Raw genomic sequence first — 18,248 nt, forward strand, 5'->3', positions numbered from 1 at the left:
CTCAAATTTGAGCAGAGATTTTGGCATTATTTTCTGTTTCACATAGGGATTTATGCACATTCTGGAGACCTTGTCCTCTGAAAGCTGAGGAAAGTGGGCTTCCAGTTACCGATGCTGGCGATGAGGTCGGGAAAGCCCCCCTGGAGCAGGTGGAGAGGCAGCTCCCCCGCCTCGAACCCTAGCATTCCTCTTGTCTCATGTTTCCCACCCTGTCCTACCTTAGTGGGATTCCAAAAGGCATATGGCACTTACAGAAATGGTTTGGCTCGTGGGAGTGCTTCTTGATTAAGTGATAGTTCCTTGGATCTCAGAGATTTCAGATGAGCCAGCCGTTATTCCTCTGAGATTTGAAGTTACCTGAATATTTTCAGAATATCTGTGTGGACCAACAATTACATACTAAAAAGTTGTTATGTCCTAGGGGAGGCAGTGCCACCTGGGACAGGGTTTTTCCAAAGTTTGTTTCCTAAAGCATTTTCTTGTGAGATTTTTGGAGGAGGAAGAACTCCATGGTCAAATTAGCTTGGTAAATGCTACCACTAGGGTCCCTGTCATAGACATTCAAAGCACACTTGAGCAGATTAAAGGCCCTTAGCTGTTCCTTCCATTATGTAGAAAACAGTTTTGCTTTGATCTGCTTAACATGCATTAGCATCCTGTAGAACTCCTCACAAAGCACACTGTGGAAATGCCTTTGCAAGGAAGAGAATGATGGCTTGAGAATTGGGAGAGCCCATCTTAGTCCTAACTGGACATCTCAGGAAAATCTGAAGATTTTGGTACAAATGTCAGGTTTGTGCAAAATGATACCCCCCCCTCACTTGCCACAGACTCATTCAGTCCTAACTTTGGGTCAAAGTATGATGTTAACTGTTACCTGCAGGGCGGCTATGCCTGGAACTGCCTTGAGAGTACGGTCTTCATCCCTGCCCAATGCATATACCTCATGTCCTGAGCACAAAGGGCCCAGACCTCACAATTCCTGCTGCCACCCAGGCTCCTTTCCTCTGGCGGGGATGTCCTCTACACACAGTCACCCCAGCATCTCTTCAGTTCCTCAAACTGGACATGTCTTCTCAGTCTCAGGACCTTTGCACGCATTGTTCTCTCTGCCTGGGGTGTTCTTCTCTAGTCTGTTACCACCCCCTGCTTTTGTTTAACAAATCTGACCCATATATAGTGGGTTCAGTAGTATCCTCCCAAAATTCATGTCCACCAGGAGCCAGAGAATGTGACCTTACTTATAGGGCCTTTGCAGATGTAGGTAGGTAAGTTGAGATGAGGTTATTCTGGTTTAGGGTGGCCCTAAATCTAATATGTTGGGTGCCCTTATATGATGAAGAGAGGATACACAGACACAGAGGGAAGGTGGCCATGGGAAGATGGAGGTGGAGATTGGAGTGACACAGCTCTCACTCAAGGAACACCAGGCAATGCTGGGAGCCACCGGAAGCTTGGAAGAGGCTAGGAAAGAGTGTCCCTTAGAGCTTTTACATGGAGCTTGGCTGTGCTGACACCTCGAGTTTGAACTTCTAGCCTCCAAAACTATGAGAGAATAATTTCTATTCAGCCACCTAGTTTGTAGTTCACTTGGTCCTTCGGACCTGTGGATTCGGCATCTATGGATTCAACCAACCATGAATAGAAAATATTCAAGAAAAAAATTACAATAAAAAATAATGCAAATAAAAGCAATACAGTATAACAACTTTTTGGGCATGCTAGGTATTATAAGAAATCTAGAGATGATTTAAAGTATATGGGGAGATGCACATAGGTTATATGCATATATTATGCCACTTTATATCAGGGACATGAGCATCCACAGACTGAGGGTGGGGGTTCTGGAACTAATCCCCCATGAGCACCAAGGGATCAAGGTACTTTGTTATGGCAGCCATAGCACAGCAACACATCATCATTTCCGCTCCCAGCTCAAAGATGTCTTCCTCATGTTAGGGATTAGGGTCGCCTTTATCTACTAACATGCATCAGGTATTTCTCCTCTATGACATCTCTGGTACCTGTGATTTCTTATCCAGTGTCTGCTTTTACTAGCTGTGCGGCTTCCTGAGGGTAGGCAGGAGCCAAGACCCTCTTTCCCTGTCACTGCTATAAGACTACTGACTGGCAGAAGGCTTGCCAGTTGAATAAAAATTTGATTAATGCACAAGATGCTCTGAGGTTGTCCCATTTGATCCTCTTTCATACTGGAATTGTATCCTTTGTTGGTTTTCCTAGCGGACTAATTTTATGTCAGCTTTTCAAAAAGCAGCAAGTAGCTGGGCATGGTGGCTCATGCCTGTGATTTTAGCACTTTGAAAGGCTGAGGCGGGCAGATCACTTGAGCCCAAAAGTTTTGAGACCAGCCTGGACAACATGATGAGACCCTGTCTCTACTAAAACTAATAATAATAATAAATAGCTGGGTGTGATGGTAGGTGCCTGTAATCCCAGCTACTTGGGAGGTGAGGCAGGAGAATCACTTGAACCTGGGAGGCAGAGTGTGCCATGAGCCAAGATTGCACCACTGCACTCCAGCCGACAGTGTGAGACTCCGTCCTGCGGGGTGGTGGGGAAAAAAGCACCAAGCTTCAGAATGCCTAGAATGAGAAACAAACCTATATGCAAGGAAATGATTTCAGCCTAAAAGGAAATCATTGAGTGTAATCAGTTGGTCCCCACCCAGGCCCTGACCTAAATGTTGGGACAGTAAAAGATAATAACATATTTTCTGCTCCCTGTGGAGCATGCAGTGATGGGGCTGTAATTGGGAAGGATGCCAGAGCCAGAAAACGTTGGTGGATGATCACCAGTATATGCAGGGATGGCCATGATCTAAGATCACTCACCACAGTTTGCTTCAAGAAACATCCACTGAACACCTCCCATGGGTCAACACATTTAAAAAACAAAAGATAAAAAATCCTCTTTATATCACAATCAAACTGCTTATTTGTGGAATTATAAATTAGAGCATTGCCTAACGTCACCAGGGATGTAACTGCACTGTTTATCAAAACTGTGCCATCCTAATGGTACCTGATTTATGCAAAGCAGTGTGTCAGATTTTTTAAAATTAATTGTATTCTTGTCCCTTAGTGTATAATACATGTTAGTTATATTTTATCTTTATTACCTAATGACCTCCAATTTGGCAGTATCTTCTTACACTTCTGTTTTCTGATTTCTTGTGGGGAGTGTTTTTGAATTAGACACATGTGCAGTGGGAAATATAGGTACAAGAAGGACAGAACCCAATGTCTCTTTGAATTACAGGCTACTGTCTCAAGGTTATCTGTGTGATAATCTGGGGTTGTTATCTTCAGCAGATGCCTGTGATTAGCCCAGTGTGGTCCCTTACAAAGCTGGCCATTGTTAATCGGAAAGAAGAATCTCAATGCCACCAGCTGAGTCAGGATTCTCTCCTGTGAAAATTATTTTTCTGTTTTATTTTCTTAGCTCCAAAGTCTCTGTTGCAAATCCGCCATCCCTGAGCAGGACTGATGGTTGAAAACAGTGATTTTCTGTCTTATTTTTAAGCAGCCAATGCCTTTCTTTTCAAATGATATTTTATTGTTAAAAACTAAGTTGGATATATCCTGACTAGGCTGCAAACCACAAGACCGAGGATGTTGGATCTGATTTTACACATGGGGATAACTCCCCAGGCTTCAGGAGCTGAAACTCAAACTTTATTATGCAGCATAATGAGAGCCATTTTATTTCATTTCAATGTGGAAAGCCAGGCCAAAATTTCTGATTTTAAAAACAGGAGTGAGGAGGGAACAAACCTGTGTATATCCTTAGTTGGAAATGTTGTATCTATGTTTTCAACTCTCCCGCTACAGACATTACATCACCTGGTCCAGGGATGGGGCCAGACTCTGCCCAGAGATCTATGGATGATCCCACAGCTTGCTGGACAGTAAAAATAACCTTGGCTACCTTTATCCTTAGCCAAGGGAAGGAGCTAGAATCACATGCTCTCTTGATGGACAGCACAGTCCTAAAAACGTCTCCACTCTCTGCAGGTCTTTGGAGCAGCTGAGCTAGGCCTGTGTTTGCTAATCAGGTTATGACCCAAGAGCTCCTGCCTGAATTTGGCGATGGAGCATGTGATGAGCTCTGGGGTTGGTCTTTCCATGTGATTTTTCACGCTGTCCATTCAATCAGCAACATAAAGCAGCCTTGAAATGCTATGAATAAATATTTGAAGTTTCTGGGTTTCTCATAACCCCATTTTTCTTCTAGGGATTAAATGGGAACCAGATGAGAATGGAGTCATTGCCTTTGACTGCAGGAACCGAAAATGGTAGGCAGTGGTCAGACCTCTTCGTTATTTCTCAAAGAGATATCTCTAAGAGAAGTCAGGATTCATTTTTACTTAATTTTTCCCTTGACCTAGGTACATCCAGGCAGCAACTTCTCCGAAAGACGTGGTCATTTTAGTTGATGTCAGTGGCAGCATGAAAGGACTCCGTCTGACTATCGCAAAGCAAACGGTCTCATCCATTTTGGATACACTGGGGGATGATGACTTCTTCAACATAATTGCTGTGAGTGTAGCTGTTTTGTGCCTTCTTTGCACTTTGGGTTCATTTGATCTTTTGGTAGTGACTGCTTAACATTGCTATTGCTGTTAGATCCAGAGCATCTAGATGCCAGAACGTGAGAGCTGGTTAGTTTCATGACAGTTCATACAGTCGTGGACAGTGGAAGGGCTTTTGAGAAATGCTATTGAACATTGCCTATCTTAACCTACCACGCAGTCACATCATCTGAGAGAATGGCACACCAGATGTGGTGTTCCTGGAGAGCCGACATTTTCAGATTCTTAGAAAGTAGACTTAGCGAGATTTTCACCAAGCCACTAGAATTTCTCACCTGGAAATTAACTTCCAGCTAGGTTAGCCTGATGATAATGATGATGATAATAATTAACAATAATAGTGATGATGATGGCAACGAAGCAGCTAAAATATGGAGAGCAGTTTATGGCTCACCGAACATTTTATTTCAGCTTCTGGGAAAAATGCCTGCTTTTAATAAATGCCTTACTCTTCATATTTTTATTATATTTGCTTTTTACAGCAATTTTAGGAGGTAGGGGGTGGTTTAGATGTATTCTCAAATGGAGGTGCTGAAATTGAAAGAGTGTCAGTAACTTGTCCAGGTCACAAGGCTGGCAAGTTGGAGATTTGGGAACCAAGCCCGAGGCTGGGCAGTCACGTAGCTTTGGAGATTTGGGAACCAAGCCCAAGGCCGGGCACTCATGTAGCCTGGAAATGGCCACTCAGTCAGGTCTCTATCTTGTCAATGAAAAGAGTCAAATTCTGCAAAATATTTGAAGAGATTTATTCTGAGCCAAATATGAGTGACCACACAGCTCTCAGGAGGTCCTGAGAACATGTACCCAAGGTGGTTGGGGTACGGCTTTTTTTTATACATTTTAGGGAGGCATGAGACTTCTGTCAAATACATTTAAGAAATACATTGGTTTGATCCAGAAAGGCAGGACAACTCAAAGCAGGAGCTCCCAGCTTATAGGAAGATTTAAAAATTTTCTAGTTGACAATTGATTTTCTCTGAAGACCTGGGGTGAATAGAAAGGAATGTCTGGGTTAAGATAAAGGATGGTGGAGGCCCAAGTTCTTATTTGCAGAGGAAGCCTTCAAGTCCTAGGCTTCAGAGAGAATAGTTTGTAAAATGTTTTTTTTTTTTTTTTTATCAGACTTAAAGTCTGTGTTGATGTTGATGCCAGAGAGGTATAGTGAGGCTTGTTCCACCCCCATTCCCAGCATGGCCTGAAGCAATCTCTCAGGTTAAATTTTAAAAGAGCCCCGGCTGAGGAGGAAGTGGATTCAGATGGTGGGGGGCCTTAGAATTTTATTTTTGGTTTACAATCTCCAGTTCTTTTTCTTCTTCCCACTCATTATTTGGATGATTCTCATCATGCCCCTTATGTTCCTCACACTCTTTTTCCAAAGGCTTGTCTCAGTGAGCCTGATTTCTTTGAGTCCTTGAGCACTTAACCAAGTGCGTGTGTGTGTGGTGGACACTTGTTCTTTTGCATGAAAATAATGCATATCACATCTATTTGGGACTTGGAGTGGTTGCTATGGGCAGTGGAAGCAGCATGGTGACAGGGGCAGAGCCTGGGTTTTGGAGTTGGGCTGTTTTGAATCCTCTTCTGCCACATATGCTGTGTGTCTTGGGGCTGATTACTTTAGTCTGGGCATCAGCCCCCACACCTGTGAAGTGGGTTACTCACTTTGCCCACAGGGTTCTGCTGGGATCATCTGCGTTGATCACCAGAGTCAAGCTGGTGCCCAGCTGGGCTCCTTAGCCAGTGGTGGGACACAAAAGAAGAGGGTGCTCCAAGAATGCTGTTGCTGTGGTCTGCTTGGCTCCCCTAGACCCCCGAGCAGAGTATGTTTTCATGGAGCCTTATGACCAGGCTGCCTTCTGCATGGGCATGACACCCACTTGTGTTTTCCAGGCAGAGGGTCTGGGCATCTAAGTGACATGAAGATGGCCAAGGGGATTGCCTGAACTAGTGTCCTGCCTACAGGCCTCTTCTGATCAGACTGTCAGAACAAAAGGGCACAACCACAGGGCAACATGACTTGTACCTTCTGATTTTAAGAACTCCTAAAGAGGAAAGAGAAAAGAAAGAGAATACTAAATTCCCTGAGAGCAGAGGTTAGTCTTGTTCATTCATGGATGTGTCCTCAGCGCCTAGGCAGTGCTTGGCAAATAGCAGTTTAAATGTTTGTTGAATGAATAATAACCACAACTGCCTTCTGTGCTCACTATGTGCAAGTCAGTTGCTAAGTGTCCCGTGCGGATTATCTCATGGAATCCTCACCCCAGTTGTGTGCCATATGGCATGAAGGCAGAGGTGTGAAGTCGCAGAAGTGACCGTCTCGAGTTACAAGGCCAGAAAAAGTAGCACAGTAAAGGTTCAGACATTGGCTTCACCTCACACTGTTTCCTGAGCAGAAGTGGAGGATGTAGTTATCCACTCAGCCATCATATCATGGGATTATATGGCCTCGAGGCATAGTTCTTTAGAAGGAGACTTTGAGATAGTTAAAACTTTGGGTTTTCTAATCAAGAAAGTTACTCTAGTTGCCAGTCTAGTGGTGAGAATGCAAATGTGGCTTGATCCCCACACATCCTGAAGCATTTACAGATAAGAAACAGCTAATTTGAGACTATCTTTCTTATTAATCTTTAATTACTCATTACAGAAGTATCAGAAATTCACATAATAAGAAGAGCTAACTAATTACATCCTGAATCCTTTATCAGTCAGGATTTATTGTTCTGTTAACAAAACCAATCGATTGAAATAATCTATGTAAGTTCATTAAGATATACAAACAGTGTCAACTCAGTAAAGGAGAGAGGGTGATTAAGATAATTAAAAGTAGACATGCCAGTTATTATAGAACAGTTAAGAAAAAGAAATTTTTTAATCCAAATATCCCTTTATATAAAGAAACCCATTAAAGATCCCATTAACCCTCACTGTACATCTGTTTGTTAGTTTTCAACATAAATTATCAGTTTCAACACTGTTTACATAATTATTTCAACAACTAAAAAGACACTCTGAACTTCTTTATTTGAAGCCTTTATAGTAAAATCGTGAACTTTGTTTCTCTAATGGGTAAGAGAATGGATCAGATATGTTAGTGAATTTATATTAGAAGGCCAAGGTCATAAAAGAACCATTAATTAACAGTAATGTTTATAGGTTGATTGCTTTTTAATGTAGGCAACATATGTCAATATTTTAAACAATTCAGTAATGTTCTCATTTCTCTTTCATTTGGCACATATTCTAAATGTTTCTGTGTATATGAACACACAGTCTTCACAAAAATAGATACATATTTTATAGAATATTCTGCAACTCTTATTGCAATCAAGTGTATTTGAATAATAGAGCATTCCATCACATTTTTTACTCAGAAGTGCTACAGTGAGTACAGTGCGTGCAATGCACTGAATGTAATGCATATATTTCTGCAAGATTGGGTGTGCTTCTATTGAAATAAACCCAGAAGTGAACTTGCTGCACCAAAGGGGATGCACACAGGCACCTACCAGAACGTCTATCAAGCAGGGTATAATGTTTACACGCTTACCAACAGTTTAAGGGTTCTAAATAATAGGAGATTCATAGCTGGCAAATTTTCATTTGCATTCCCTTGAATTGTCTCTCCCAATCCTAAGTGTCTTCTGCGAATTTTGCCTTGTTGAATTCCTGTTTTTTTCGTCCATCACCTCCTCCTGTTTCTGCCCTGACATAAGTGCTCTAGTAGTATGGTGTAGGTTTTCCTTCAGTCCGTTTAAAATGGTCACTTGTCTCCTGACTAGAGGGTGACCCAGCTGCAGGTTCTTAAAGTGCAGGGGAGTGGGATATTTGAAACGCCATCCAGAACGCCCTGCAAATCTGTGTGAGTGCATTGTTACCGTCGGCTGGATTCCATTTATAAAAGAGGACATTATCATTTCACCTCCATTACACTGTCAGCCTTCCTTTGCTTGCTGGGTAGATGTTTGCAGCGATAGTTCAGTGTTTTAGAGGAAAAGTAGAGAGTACAGTATTTTCAGTGTTGGAAGCCCTCGTGTACTGTAGGTTTTTGTTTATGCAAATCTAATTCATCATTGCCACTTGATTTTCAGTGCCATCCTGGAGAACGGAGGAAAGAGACTTAAATAGTGGGAAAGACTTCCCTTGGCCATTTAAGGTCATCTTTCAGTTTTGCATGTTTTATTAAGTTCATTGTGAACTTCATCTTTGATGTTATACTGAAAAGTTTCTGATCTTGATCATCCAGAGTATAAACATAAAGAGACAATGTTAAAAATTGTTTTAGCTTTTATGGCCAAGGTATTGCAAGATCTATCTAAAATGGACAAACTTATTGAATTATGAAAGAAGAGTTGAAATATGAGAGTAATTTTGTGCAGTCGAAGTTAAAATTTTAAGGTCAAACCACTGGTGCATGAAGAGAGATGTCTCTGACGAGAGAAAAGGCATATTTCTCTGATTCACTTTGAAGTCTAACTTCAAGCCATGCATTAAATTAACAATATTATCATAAAAATGAGGGTGCTAATTCTGTCCGATGCTGAAATTTGAAAAATGACTTTACGGAAGCCTAAGCCATGAACACAGTATTAACTGGGCTGATATTGTTAAATCAATTTAAATGCTTCCTGCAGCCCATGTTTGTGCAGACTTGAATTGAGAAGAGCATCATTTGTTAGTTCAACCAAGAACTTTCTGATGCCCTGGTTTTAATTTGCAGATTTTCTTTAGAACAGTTTCTCCAATGCTTTGCCTGCTGTGGATTTGCTTTTTAAGGTAATCGATTCCGTATTAAGAGTATGAGGATAGTATTTTCTTTCAGTGCTCATTTGTTCTTTACTACTAATTGTGTCCAGTTGTGTTTCAAATTACATAAGATGCTTTTGTAATGCAGAAGATCCCTGCGATGGCTTGTGTTGGTGAAAATATTGTGGGTTCGTCTGCTTTATTACATAATCCCTACACATTTTCATTCAAAGGTTATTTAATCAAAAGTGCACCAGTCAAACCATAAAAATATTTAATGGCATCCCAGCAATTCTGCATCAGTTTCTTGCATTACATGAACATGGCAGTGTTTGATTCTATGGGTTTTTTTTTTTTTTTTTTTGCAGATCTTTGGATTCTTTAAAACATAGCCACATATTTCATTTACTTTTTGTTTATCTGTTTTCTGAAAGAGGTAGAGATTCACATCTTATTTTTTGTTTCTGTGCCAATTTTTTTTCCTGGCTTTGTTCTTAGTCTTTCCATTAGTGATCTTCTCTACAATTTTGCTTTTTTTGTTTCTTTGTTCTATTGATTCATTCAACAAATAGTATTGAGTGCTCAGCATTAAGCATTGGGGCTGACTTAAGGCAGGATGTCAGAGACGTAGGTTTTGTGTGTGTGAGCCTTGTTTTGAGGGGGGCTACCAGGAAGCAGGTCTCATAACACGTCATCGCCAATGTAGCCTTGGAGAGGGAGTAGTTAGGGGACGGGGGGTCTAGAGCTGGGGCATGTACCATGTGGAGCTCTGTGGTAGCTTATTGGAAGAACTAATGACTGAGTGGACATTTGAAGATAAATAGGCTAGCCAGGAGTAGGCAAACATGATGGGACAGGACAGGGAGAAAAAAAGGAACGAGTCAGTGACTGAGGAGGAAAGTACCATTTGCATGTATAAGAACCCCCAGACCCCAAGAAAGAGCTGTCAGTGTGTCTGGTTCACATGGGGATGCGGGTGAATATGGAGGCAGGTGGATCAGGTGAGTGAGTGTGAAATGAATGAGACTGGATAGAGAGAGGCAAGCTAGATTGAACCAGTCTGGTCAGCCAGGTGGAGGAATTGGGACAGCCCATGGAGGCAGTGGAGAGACACAAAAGTGAGTCGCAGCTTCACGGCAGGGTGTTGACATGCGTCCTAAAGCCTCTCCTGCTTAGGGAGGTCTTTCCTTGTCCTTTTCCTAGGTGACTGATGACCTTCTTTTAGGCCTGGAAGTGGCATGGCTTTCATCCATCAAGTTCAGCTTCCAACATTTGGTAGATTCTTCACTATTACTCAGAGTCCAAAGTCAATTGTCCTTGGCTCTCTGGCTTTCGGGCTGTGATTCACCTGAGCCAGCAGTATATGCTGGGATTCTACACTCATGCAGAAGCTCCTGTGAACCTTGGTGGGAGGGTCTAGCCCATTTGCATTGCTTTTGAATCCTTCTCCAAAATGTTCCAGCCCTTCATTTAATGAAAGTTGCCTTTGCTATTTTAAATCATCATTAACATTCTCATTGATCACTTTAATGTGTCTGTGAAAGGAGAGGTGTAGAGAATGCTCACAGACTCTGAGCAAAAGGAAAAAAAAGGCATGTGATGATGTGTCCCTTGCTCTCGGAGCAGAGAGTTTGGAGGTTGAATGGCGACAGAAGGACAGTTTCCTCAGCAAGAGTGGTGGGATGCCGTCTAATACCTGAGGAAGATTGTAGGTTTGTCTCAAGCCTGTTTTTATTTTTGGAGGGATTGTTGCAGTATCACAGATGAACAGTATTTGTCATAAAAAGGAAAGCCAGGGCCAGGTACAGTGGCTCATGCCTATAACCCTAGTACTTTGGTAGGCTGAGGCGGGAGGATTGCTTGAGCCCAGGAGTTCGAGACCAGCCTAGGCAACATAGGGAGACCTTGTCTCTATAAATAATTTTTTAAAAATTAGCTGGATATGGTGACATGTTCCTGTGGTCTGAGCTACTTGGGAGACTGAGTTAGGAGGATTGCTTGACCCTGGTAGGTGGAGGCCTCAGTGAACTGTGATCACACCACTGTATTCTACCCTGGCTGACACCTTAGTGGGACCCCATCTCAAAAACAAACAAACAAATAAACAAAAGGAAAAGCAGACATTATGTTCAGATGGAATGAACATATTCTTTTACTAAGAAAAGTAAAGAAAAAAACGGTTCATTGTCACTCTCTGGTGATGTTCATGAGCCAGCTTAGCCACTGTTTTATGGCCCTGGGACACAGTAAGTTCTCAGGGTAATATACACTGAGAAAATAAAGCAGTGAAGAGTTCTGTGGCAGATGCCTTCCTACTTGGGGAATTGTCAGTAAGCTGACTGCACCATCTTGGCTCCCTGTCTGCCAAAGACCTTGGTCCCTGGGAGAATTCAGAGAGTGGCTTAGAGTGAGACAATGTGCGGCCAGACATCATGGGCTTATCTTGGGTGTGTAGATAGTGACATGTGCCTGATGACATGGTATCTTATTGCCAACAAATGCAGATTCATGCTCTCCAGAGGAGGCCGAGGACACATGTCCCCTGTTCCAAAGAGTAGGTCACTTTGCCAACACTTGACATCACCCCCCTCCTACATGGCAAGCTGCAGCTCTGGGTGCAGGGTGTCATCTGTTGGTCTTTCCCTCTGTGTAACACACATCACACTCACATGTATATTTTCTTTTCTTTTTTGTGCATTTCTGCATGTGCACCTAGATGCCTTTCTCTTTCTTATGTGCCAGGTTCTTTGTTGACTGTTACCCCATTTCATCCTCACAGGGAGCTCATGAGAGAAGTGCAGTTAGAATACTTGTTTCCTCAACACAGAAACTGAGGCCAAGGTCACTCAGCTAGTGTGTGGCAGAGTCAGGATTTGAACCCAGGCCTGCCTGCCTCAGTTGCTTTAGCTCTCTACCCTTGTGAGAATCAGAAAAGGAAAGCTAACCAGGAAGGAAGCAGTGAGAAGAAAGCCGACAGTGACCAAGCCCCATGTGCTGTGTGGCAGCTTCTGAGCTCTTTCAAGGGTGAAAGTTCTTGTCCATTTCCTCAACATGTGGTTGACAGGCTGGACTGGACCTGTTTCCAGGGCAGCCTGGGCCCACTCCTCTCTCCCTATGAGACTCTTCCCATTTCCCAGAAGTTTGCAAGAAGGACTAACCACTTAGGCAAGAAGGAAAAAGGTTAAGTACTTCTTTAGAGTTCAATCCTGGTAGTACATGGGAGTAAAAGCAAGTTATAGAAGGAAATTGCATCTAGCTGGTGATGATGCGGGTTGTATCCTTTTCTTCCTTAGACTGTTGAGATCAGATTATTTAAGTAGGGATCAAGGAGAGCTGTTTATAAGGCTGTTGCATCTTAGGGCAAGAGGTGACCAAATCTTGAGTTGTAAATATATATGACTCTTCTACATCATCGTTTCACAAAACAGTAATCTAGAGAACATACATAAAAATGCAGAAGCTGAAAGATTTCCAAATAAAGGGCCGCAAGGAGTCTGGAAGCAGTTCTGTGCATGGGGCATCCTTGGGTCCCTCTTGGGAGGAGCTGCTGGGTAGTGAGAGGAGCATGCACAGCCAGCAGGCCTCCTTGGTACAGCTGCCTGGTGTGCACCATTCCTGTACACACATGGCTGAGCCCGGCTCCCTCTCATGATACAGACCAGATTGCTCGGCATAGCTTTATCCTGATGCAGTCAAGGGAAATTAGTCAACTGCAAGCTTGGATGATGCCACTAACAAGCTGGCTGAGATTCAGAAGAGCAGATTCCTCCACTGAGGCCACAGCACACACAGTGATGGCGAGCATGGTTTTGATTACTGCACATGTACCTCCCTGATGAGGGCAAGAACTCCCTGGTCTTCTTGACTTTTAAATCCCCTCTGCAGCCCCCAAATGTATAGACTTTTTTATATTAGCAAGGCAGTTTCAGGTTCGTTGCCTCACTCAATTTCTGCAGGGGCCCCCAAAGGGAGACTAGAAGGTGAATTAGTATCTTCTTATATATAAGATTCTTGGATCAGAGAGGCTTAGCGACTTCCCCAATGCCACACAGTGAGTACATGGTAGAGGCAGTACTTGGACCCAAGTGACCTGGCTCCCAGCTCAAACTGTACAACCTCAGGAATCAACTTTGAGAGTGTGCATTAGGTAGAATGTCAGTGAAGTGATTCAATTTACCTGGAAAATGGAAGAATGAGAGGAAGTAAAACCAAGGTGGGAACCTCAGTTAGGGAAGTTTTGGGCTCTAGGTTACGGAACAGGTGAAGAATGGTTGGTTCAGCTTCAGGCATCTGATGATATCATGTAAGAAGAAAAAATATATATATATTTTTTTACTCCATGCCTCATTAGAGGATATTTAAGCCCTGAAACCTTTGGGACATAATTTTTCAAATGCTTTTATATGACTAAAAGCAAAGAAGAAAGAGAGGGTGCAAGCCTGACTGATGGATGGGGAGATCTGGAGGTTTGGGAGCCAGAGAGGATAAGTTGTGGGCATTGAGGTTCTGTGGTGAGTGGCTGTGAAGTCAGTCTGCCTGGATTTGAATCTCGATGACCCCCGCCTCCAGTTACTCTCTGGTGTCTTTGGGCAATCTGATCATTTTTGCTGTGCCTCAGTTTCCCTATCTGTAAAGGGGGAGTAATTGAAGGTGCTTAACCTGCAGACGAAGTTTACATGTTGCCTAGATGCAGTAAGTGCTCAACAGTTAATTGCCAAGGTCGGTATGATCATCACCCCTGCTTGCTCAGTGAGGCTCTCTTCATGGGAAACCTGATGCATCCCAGTTGCTCTTGATGCATCCCAGTTGCTCCTACCTCCTCTGGGAAGCAGCCTCTGGTGCAGGCTAGGCACTAAGTTAGGTCCCTCTTCTATATACTCCCCGTAAATTCTAATTATCTGTTGCCTGGATTCCCCACCACAAAGTGAGACCACACCATTCGGGCTCATGCCTGGTCCTTCAGTGTATTTCCTGTGGCAAGCACATGGCTGGACCCAAAGCAGGTGCCTGAGGACCACTTGACTGATGACAGTGTCATGGTATATCCACTTTAGCAGCCAAAGAGGCCTGGAGTTCCTGAGGGAAGAGAGCAGAACCATCTCTCCCAGACCTAGCTAGCTCTTGAGCAAAGCTGGCTTAAAGAGTTTGGGCTTTAAAACTACAGTTGGCAAGGACCACGCAGGGCTGTGAACATGGGAGTGAGTGAAATAAAGAGATAAGCTTGGGAAATCCCTCTGGATACACCTCAGGGACAGGCTGATGAGGGGATAGACAAGTTTTAGGAGAAGGTTGATGAGTAAAGATGCTAGAGTGTCAGCAGGGCCAAGGGTCCAGAGCCTCGCAAAGCCCCAGGATTGCTCATCTGCACAGCAATGGGAGCTGTGAATGGGATTGACAAGAGGCAAGATGATCAGATGTGTGTTTTGGAAGGACCAGCCTCCCTGCAGGGCAAAGAAACATGCTTACTGCGAGAAATGAAGATAAGAATACTCACATTTTAGCTACCTGGTTGTGAGCTTTGGGAAAAAAATAAAGGGCCCAATTCTGAAGTGATGAAATAAAGGGATTGAAGTGATGGGGGGGTGCTGGCGTTGGCAGTGCATGGGAAATTGTGCATGCACAGTGTTCTGACTGGTACCCACATACTCTCTCAGAGTGACCAGCAAACATTAAGGCTTGTTCTGTCCCCGCCTTGTGTAACCCGCACGTGTGTCCCTTGGTTCCATGAAGCCAAAGATAGTAGCTGGAGCTGTATCCACGCAACTCTGGGATGCTCTTCAGATCCCACCTGGACCACGGGCTCATGGGCTGTCGGTCATGCCCAGGGAACTGCCAGTGTTTGGAGCCAACCCCAAAGAATGGTTAGTTAACAGAGTACACCCTGAACCCTGCCATCCACCAGCACGTGCTCTAGAAGTTTCTCCTTTAAGCAAGAAAAGAATAAGTGTCTGTAGCACTTGGGCATAATTGCCTAGAGGGACACTCATGGGAGTGGTGAACTCATGTGAATAAATGGAGCCTGTGATTATGCCACTTTTTTGTTGTTTATATGCATATCTCCTTAATTATTAAGAAGTGCCCTTCAATTCCTTAACCATTTCTTCTTGACTCTTTTCCTTTGTAGTATAACGAGGAGCTTCACTATGTGGAACCTTGCCTGAATGGAACGTTGGTGCAAGCCGACAGGACAAACAAGGAGGTAGGGGCAGCGGGGGAGCATCACAGTCATGGCACCCCCTGTCTCCCTCATAGTGATTGTTTTACAATAAATCTGTCTTGATTAGAAAAAGAAAACTTCATCAAATGCATTGCCCTTTCATTGAGGCCCTTGGAGCCCCCATGTGTAGAATATTCTTTAAGAGGCGCAAAGAAAATCAAGGCACTAAAATAATTTCACTGAATTCAGAGGCTTGCTAGTTCTGAAACAATTACACTCACTTATTGTCCTCCTACTCCAATAAACACACGCTGTCGTGTGCCTGACGTGTATGTTGACACTCTTGAAAGAATGTGGCTCTTGCTGAGATTTCAAAGAAAATTGAACCCACTTGTTATTTCCCTTGTTGTCCTTCTCATGGTTGATTAAATGGTCATTGGGGCAACTGATGGGGTAACTTGCCTGATTTTAAAGGTAAGCCTTACAAGGATAGGGATGCTGTCTGCTCACTATTGTATCCTCAATGTGCTGAGCATTGCTTGTTCTGTCAATATTGTAGAGCAAAAGAAAGAGATGGTAAAGGAGAATCTTACAAAATGGAACAGAGGTTTTCCCCTCCAGTTTTGGAGCATCCTAGGAAAAAATTTCTAAAGTAAACTTCTGTAAAATAAATCCTGTTTCCTTAAGCCACTCTTGAATTTGTCAGGTACAACTACCACAACCACCACTATGCCCACCTGCAGAGCGAGCCGAAAATTTCACTTGAAGGTGTTTCTGTGTCTGCAACCATGTCACACCTGACCTTGCTCAAAGCTGCCATTGCCCATGTTGATTTTCTGTACCTGACACACAGAGCTGCTCTTCCCCTGGAGAATAGACCCACGTGAGGTGGCCTGGGGCAATGGCTAAGGTAGGCTTCTGTGTGGCACATTGTATGTGCTGGAAAGAATCCCCTGGCCCAAATTGTATTGGTGTTATCTTAGATGCAGGTAGTAGAAGCACTTAATTTGGGTATCGTTGAGGAAGTGAACAACAGATGATTAGGAAAAATTCATTCCAGTTGAAACACCAAGTATAAAGGAAAAAATATATTGGAGTTCATATCTGGGTTTCAATTTGAGGGGAAAGAATCACCATGATAAGCTTCCTATTTGGGAGGGAGAAACCAAGTACATTGTAGTTCAAAGAACAAGTGTAACCTGAGAATCCTCATTCATGGGTAGTGTCTAGTCTAAGGCAGGAAAAGTGACTTAAGTCTATAGCCACATTTCTCTAGAGACCTTTCCCCTTTGGCCATTGTGTAGGTGAAGATCTCATCCGCATTCCAATAATGTAATATTGTAATATCCTCCAGAGCCTCAAATAGGTGTTCAGTGCTGGTGCTTGCAACATTGAACAGAACAGACACTTAAATGATCAAAGCCTTTCTTCAGATTGCTTCCCAGAGGAACAAAGGACAGTGTGATCTTTGGAAATAGGAAGTTTTATGAAGGAAAAAAAAAATCATGAGAGGAAATAAGCTACAAAATTATTTTAAATTGTCTTTGAATTTATGGATATTGAAGACTGGAATACTTTTGAATATAAAAACTAATCTGGACTTTTTATTCTGCCAATATGGAGTAACCATATTCTAGTGAGGTCCTCACCTTTGTAACTAAGAAGCCCTAGGTGTAACACAGCATACAAGTATAGGTTGAATATTCTTTATCTAAAATGGTTGGGACTAGAAGTGTTTCTGATTTTTCAGATTTTGGAATATTTGCATTATACCTACTGGTTGAGCATCCCTAATCTGAAAATCTGAAATCCAAAATGCTCCAGTGAGCATTATGTTGGTGCTTAAAGAGTTTCAGATTTTGGAAAAATGCATATTTTGGATTTTGGATGCTTGAATTAGAAAGGCTTAATCTGTATAAGAAGACTTGAAAAGGAGAAAGTGAAATGTCTAGGGGCTTTGGGTCTTAAAGACAAAAGGGAAGTTCCCTGGTTTTCCTGTTTGACTCCCATATGTCATGAACAGAGCATTGCAGAATCTTCTCACCTGGACCAACAACAGGCACAGATTAAAAAAAAAAAAAAAGGCCAGGCACCATGACTCACACCTGTGCTCCCAACACTTTGAGAGGCTGAGGTGGGTGGATCACGATGTCAGGAGTTCAAGACCAGCCTGACCAACATGGTGAAACCCAGTCCCTACTAAAAATACAAAAATTAGCCAGGCATGGTGGCACATAACTGTAATCCCAGCTACTCAGGAGGCTGAGACAGGACGGTCACTTAAACCCAGGAGGCAGAGGTTGCAGTGAGCTGAGATCATGCCACTACACTTCAGCCTGGGTGACAGAGCGAGACTCCATCTCAAAAAATAAATAAAAATAAAAATTAAATTTTAAAAAATACTTCAGGAAATCTTGTTCCTTCTAGCCAGAGGACTACAGAATACCTTTGTAATTACATTTTTTCTATTCTAGCCTGACATCAACGAAACAACCAATCCTACATAGTTTCAGTGGGGCCAAACAAGACATTGATGTTTTGTCCCACTCATACTCCTTTGGTCCTTGGGCTATACTTCACAGAGAATGACTGCTAAGAGAAAAGATGAAATCGGATCCAGAGTCTCATAATATAAAATCCATAATGTCCAGAATGCAATTAAAAAGCCCATTTTTATTCCAAGAACCAGGACAATAACAACATGAATGAGAAAAAACAATCAACAGAAGCCAATAT

General features: G+C 42.8%; 1 protein-coding gene across 28 annotated transcripts in view; it reads left to right on the top strand.

Annotated features, from left to right (window-relative positions):
- Positions 1-18,248, top strand: part of CACNA2D3 (calcium voltage-gated channel auxiliary subunit alpha2delta 3) — a 923,853-nt gene that overhangs the window by 442,079 nt on the left and 463,526 nt on the right. For all 28 annotated transcript variants that reach the window (XR_008476741.2, XM_078351196.1, XM_078351197.1 and 25 more), the window contains 3 exons: positions 4,255-4,315; positions 4,409-4,559; positions 15,480-15,554. Coding sequence is in view for 27 of the 28 variants with exons in the window: in XM_078351196.1 (XP_078207322.1) it covers positions 4,255-4,315; positions 4,409-4,559; positions 15,480-15,554 (287 nt within the window). In the remaining variant the exon portion in view is untranslated. The remainder of the gene's footprint in view (positions 1-4,254; positions 4,316-4,408; positions 4,560-15,479; positions 15,555-18,248) is intronic.

The sequence above is a fragment of the Callithrix jacchus genome, chromosome 15 (assembly GCF_049354715.1).
Source record: "Callithrix jacchus isolate 240 chromosome 15, calJac240_pri, whole genome shotgun sequence".
NCBI lineage: Eukaryota > Metazoa > Chordata > Mammalia > Primates > Cebidae > Callithrix > Callithrix jacchus.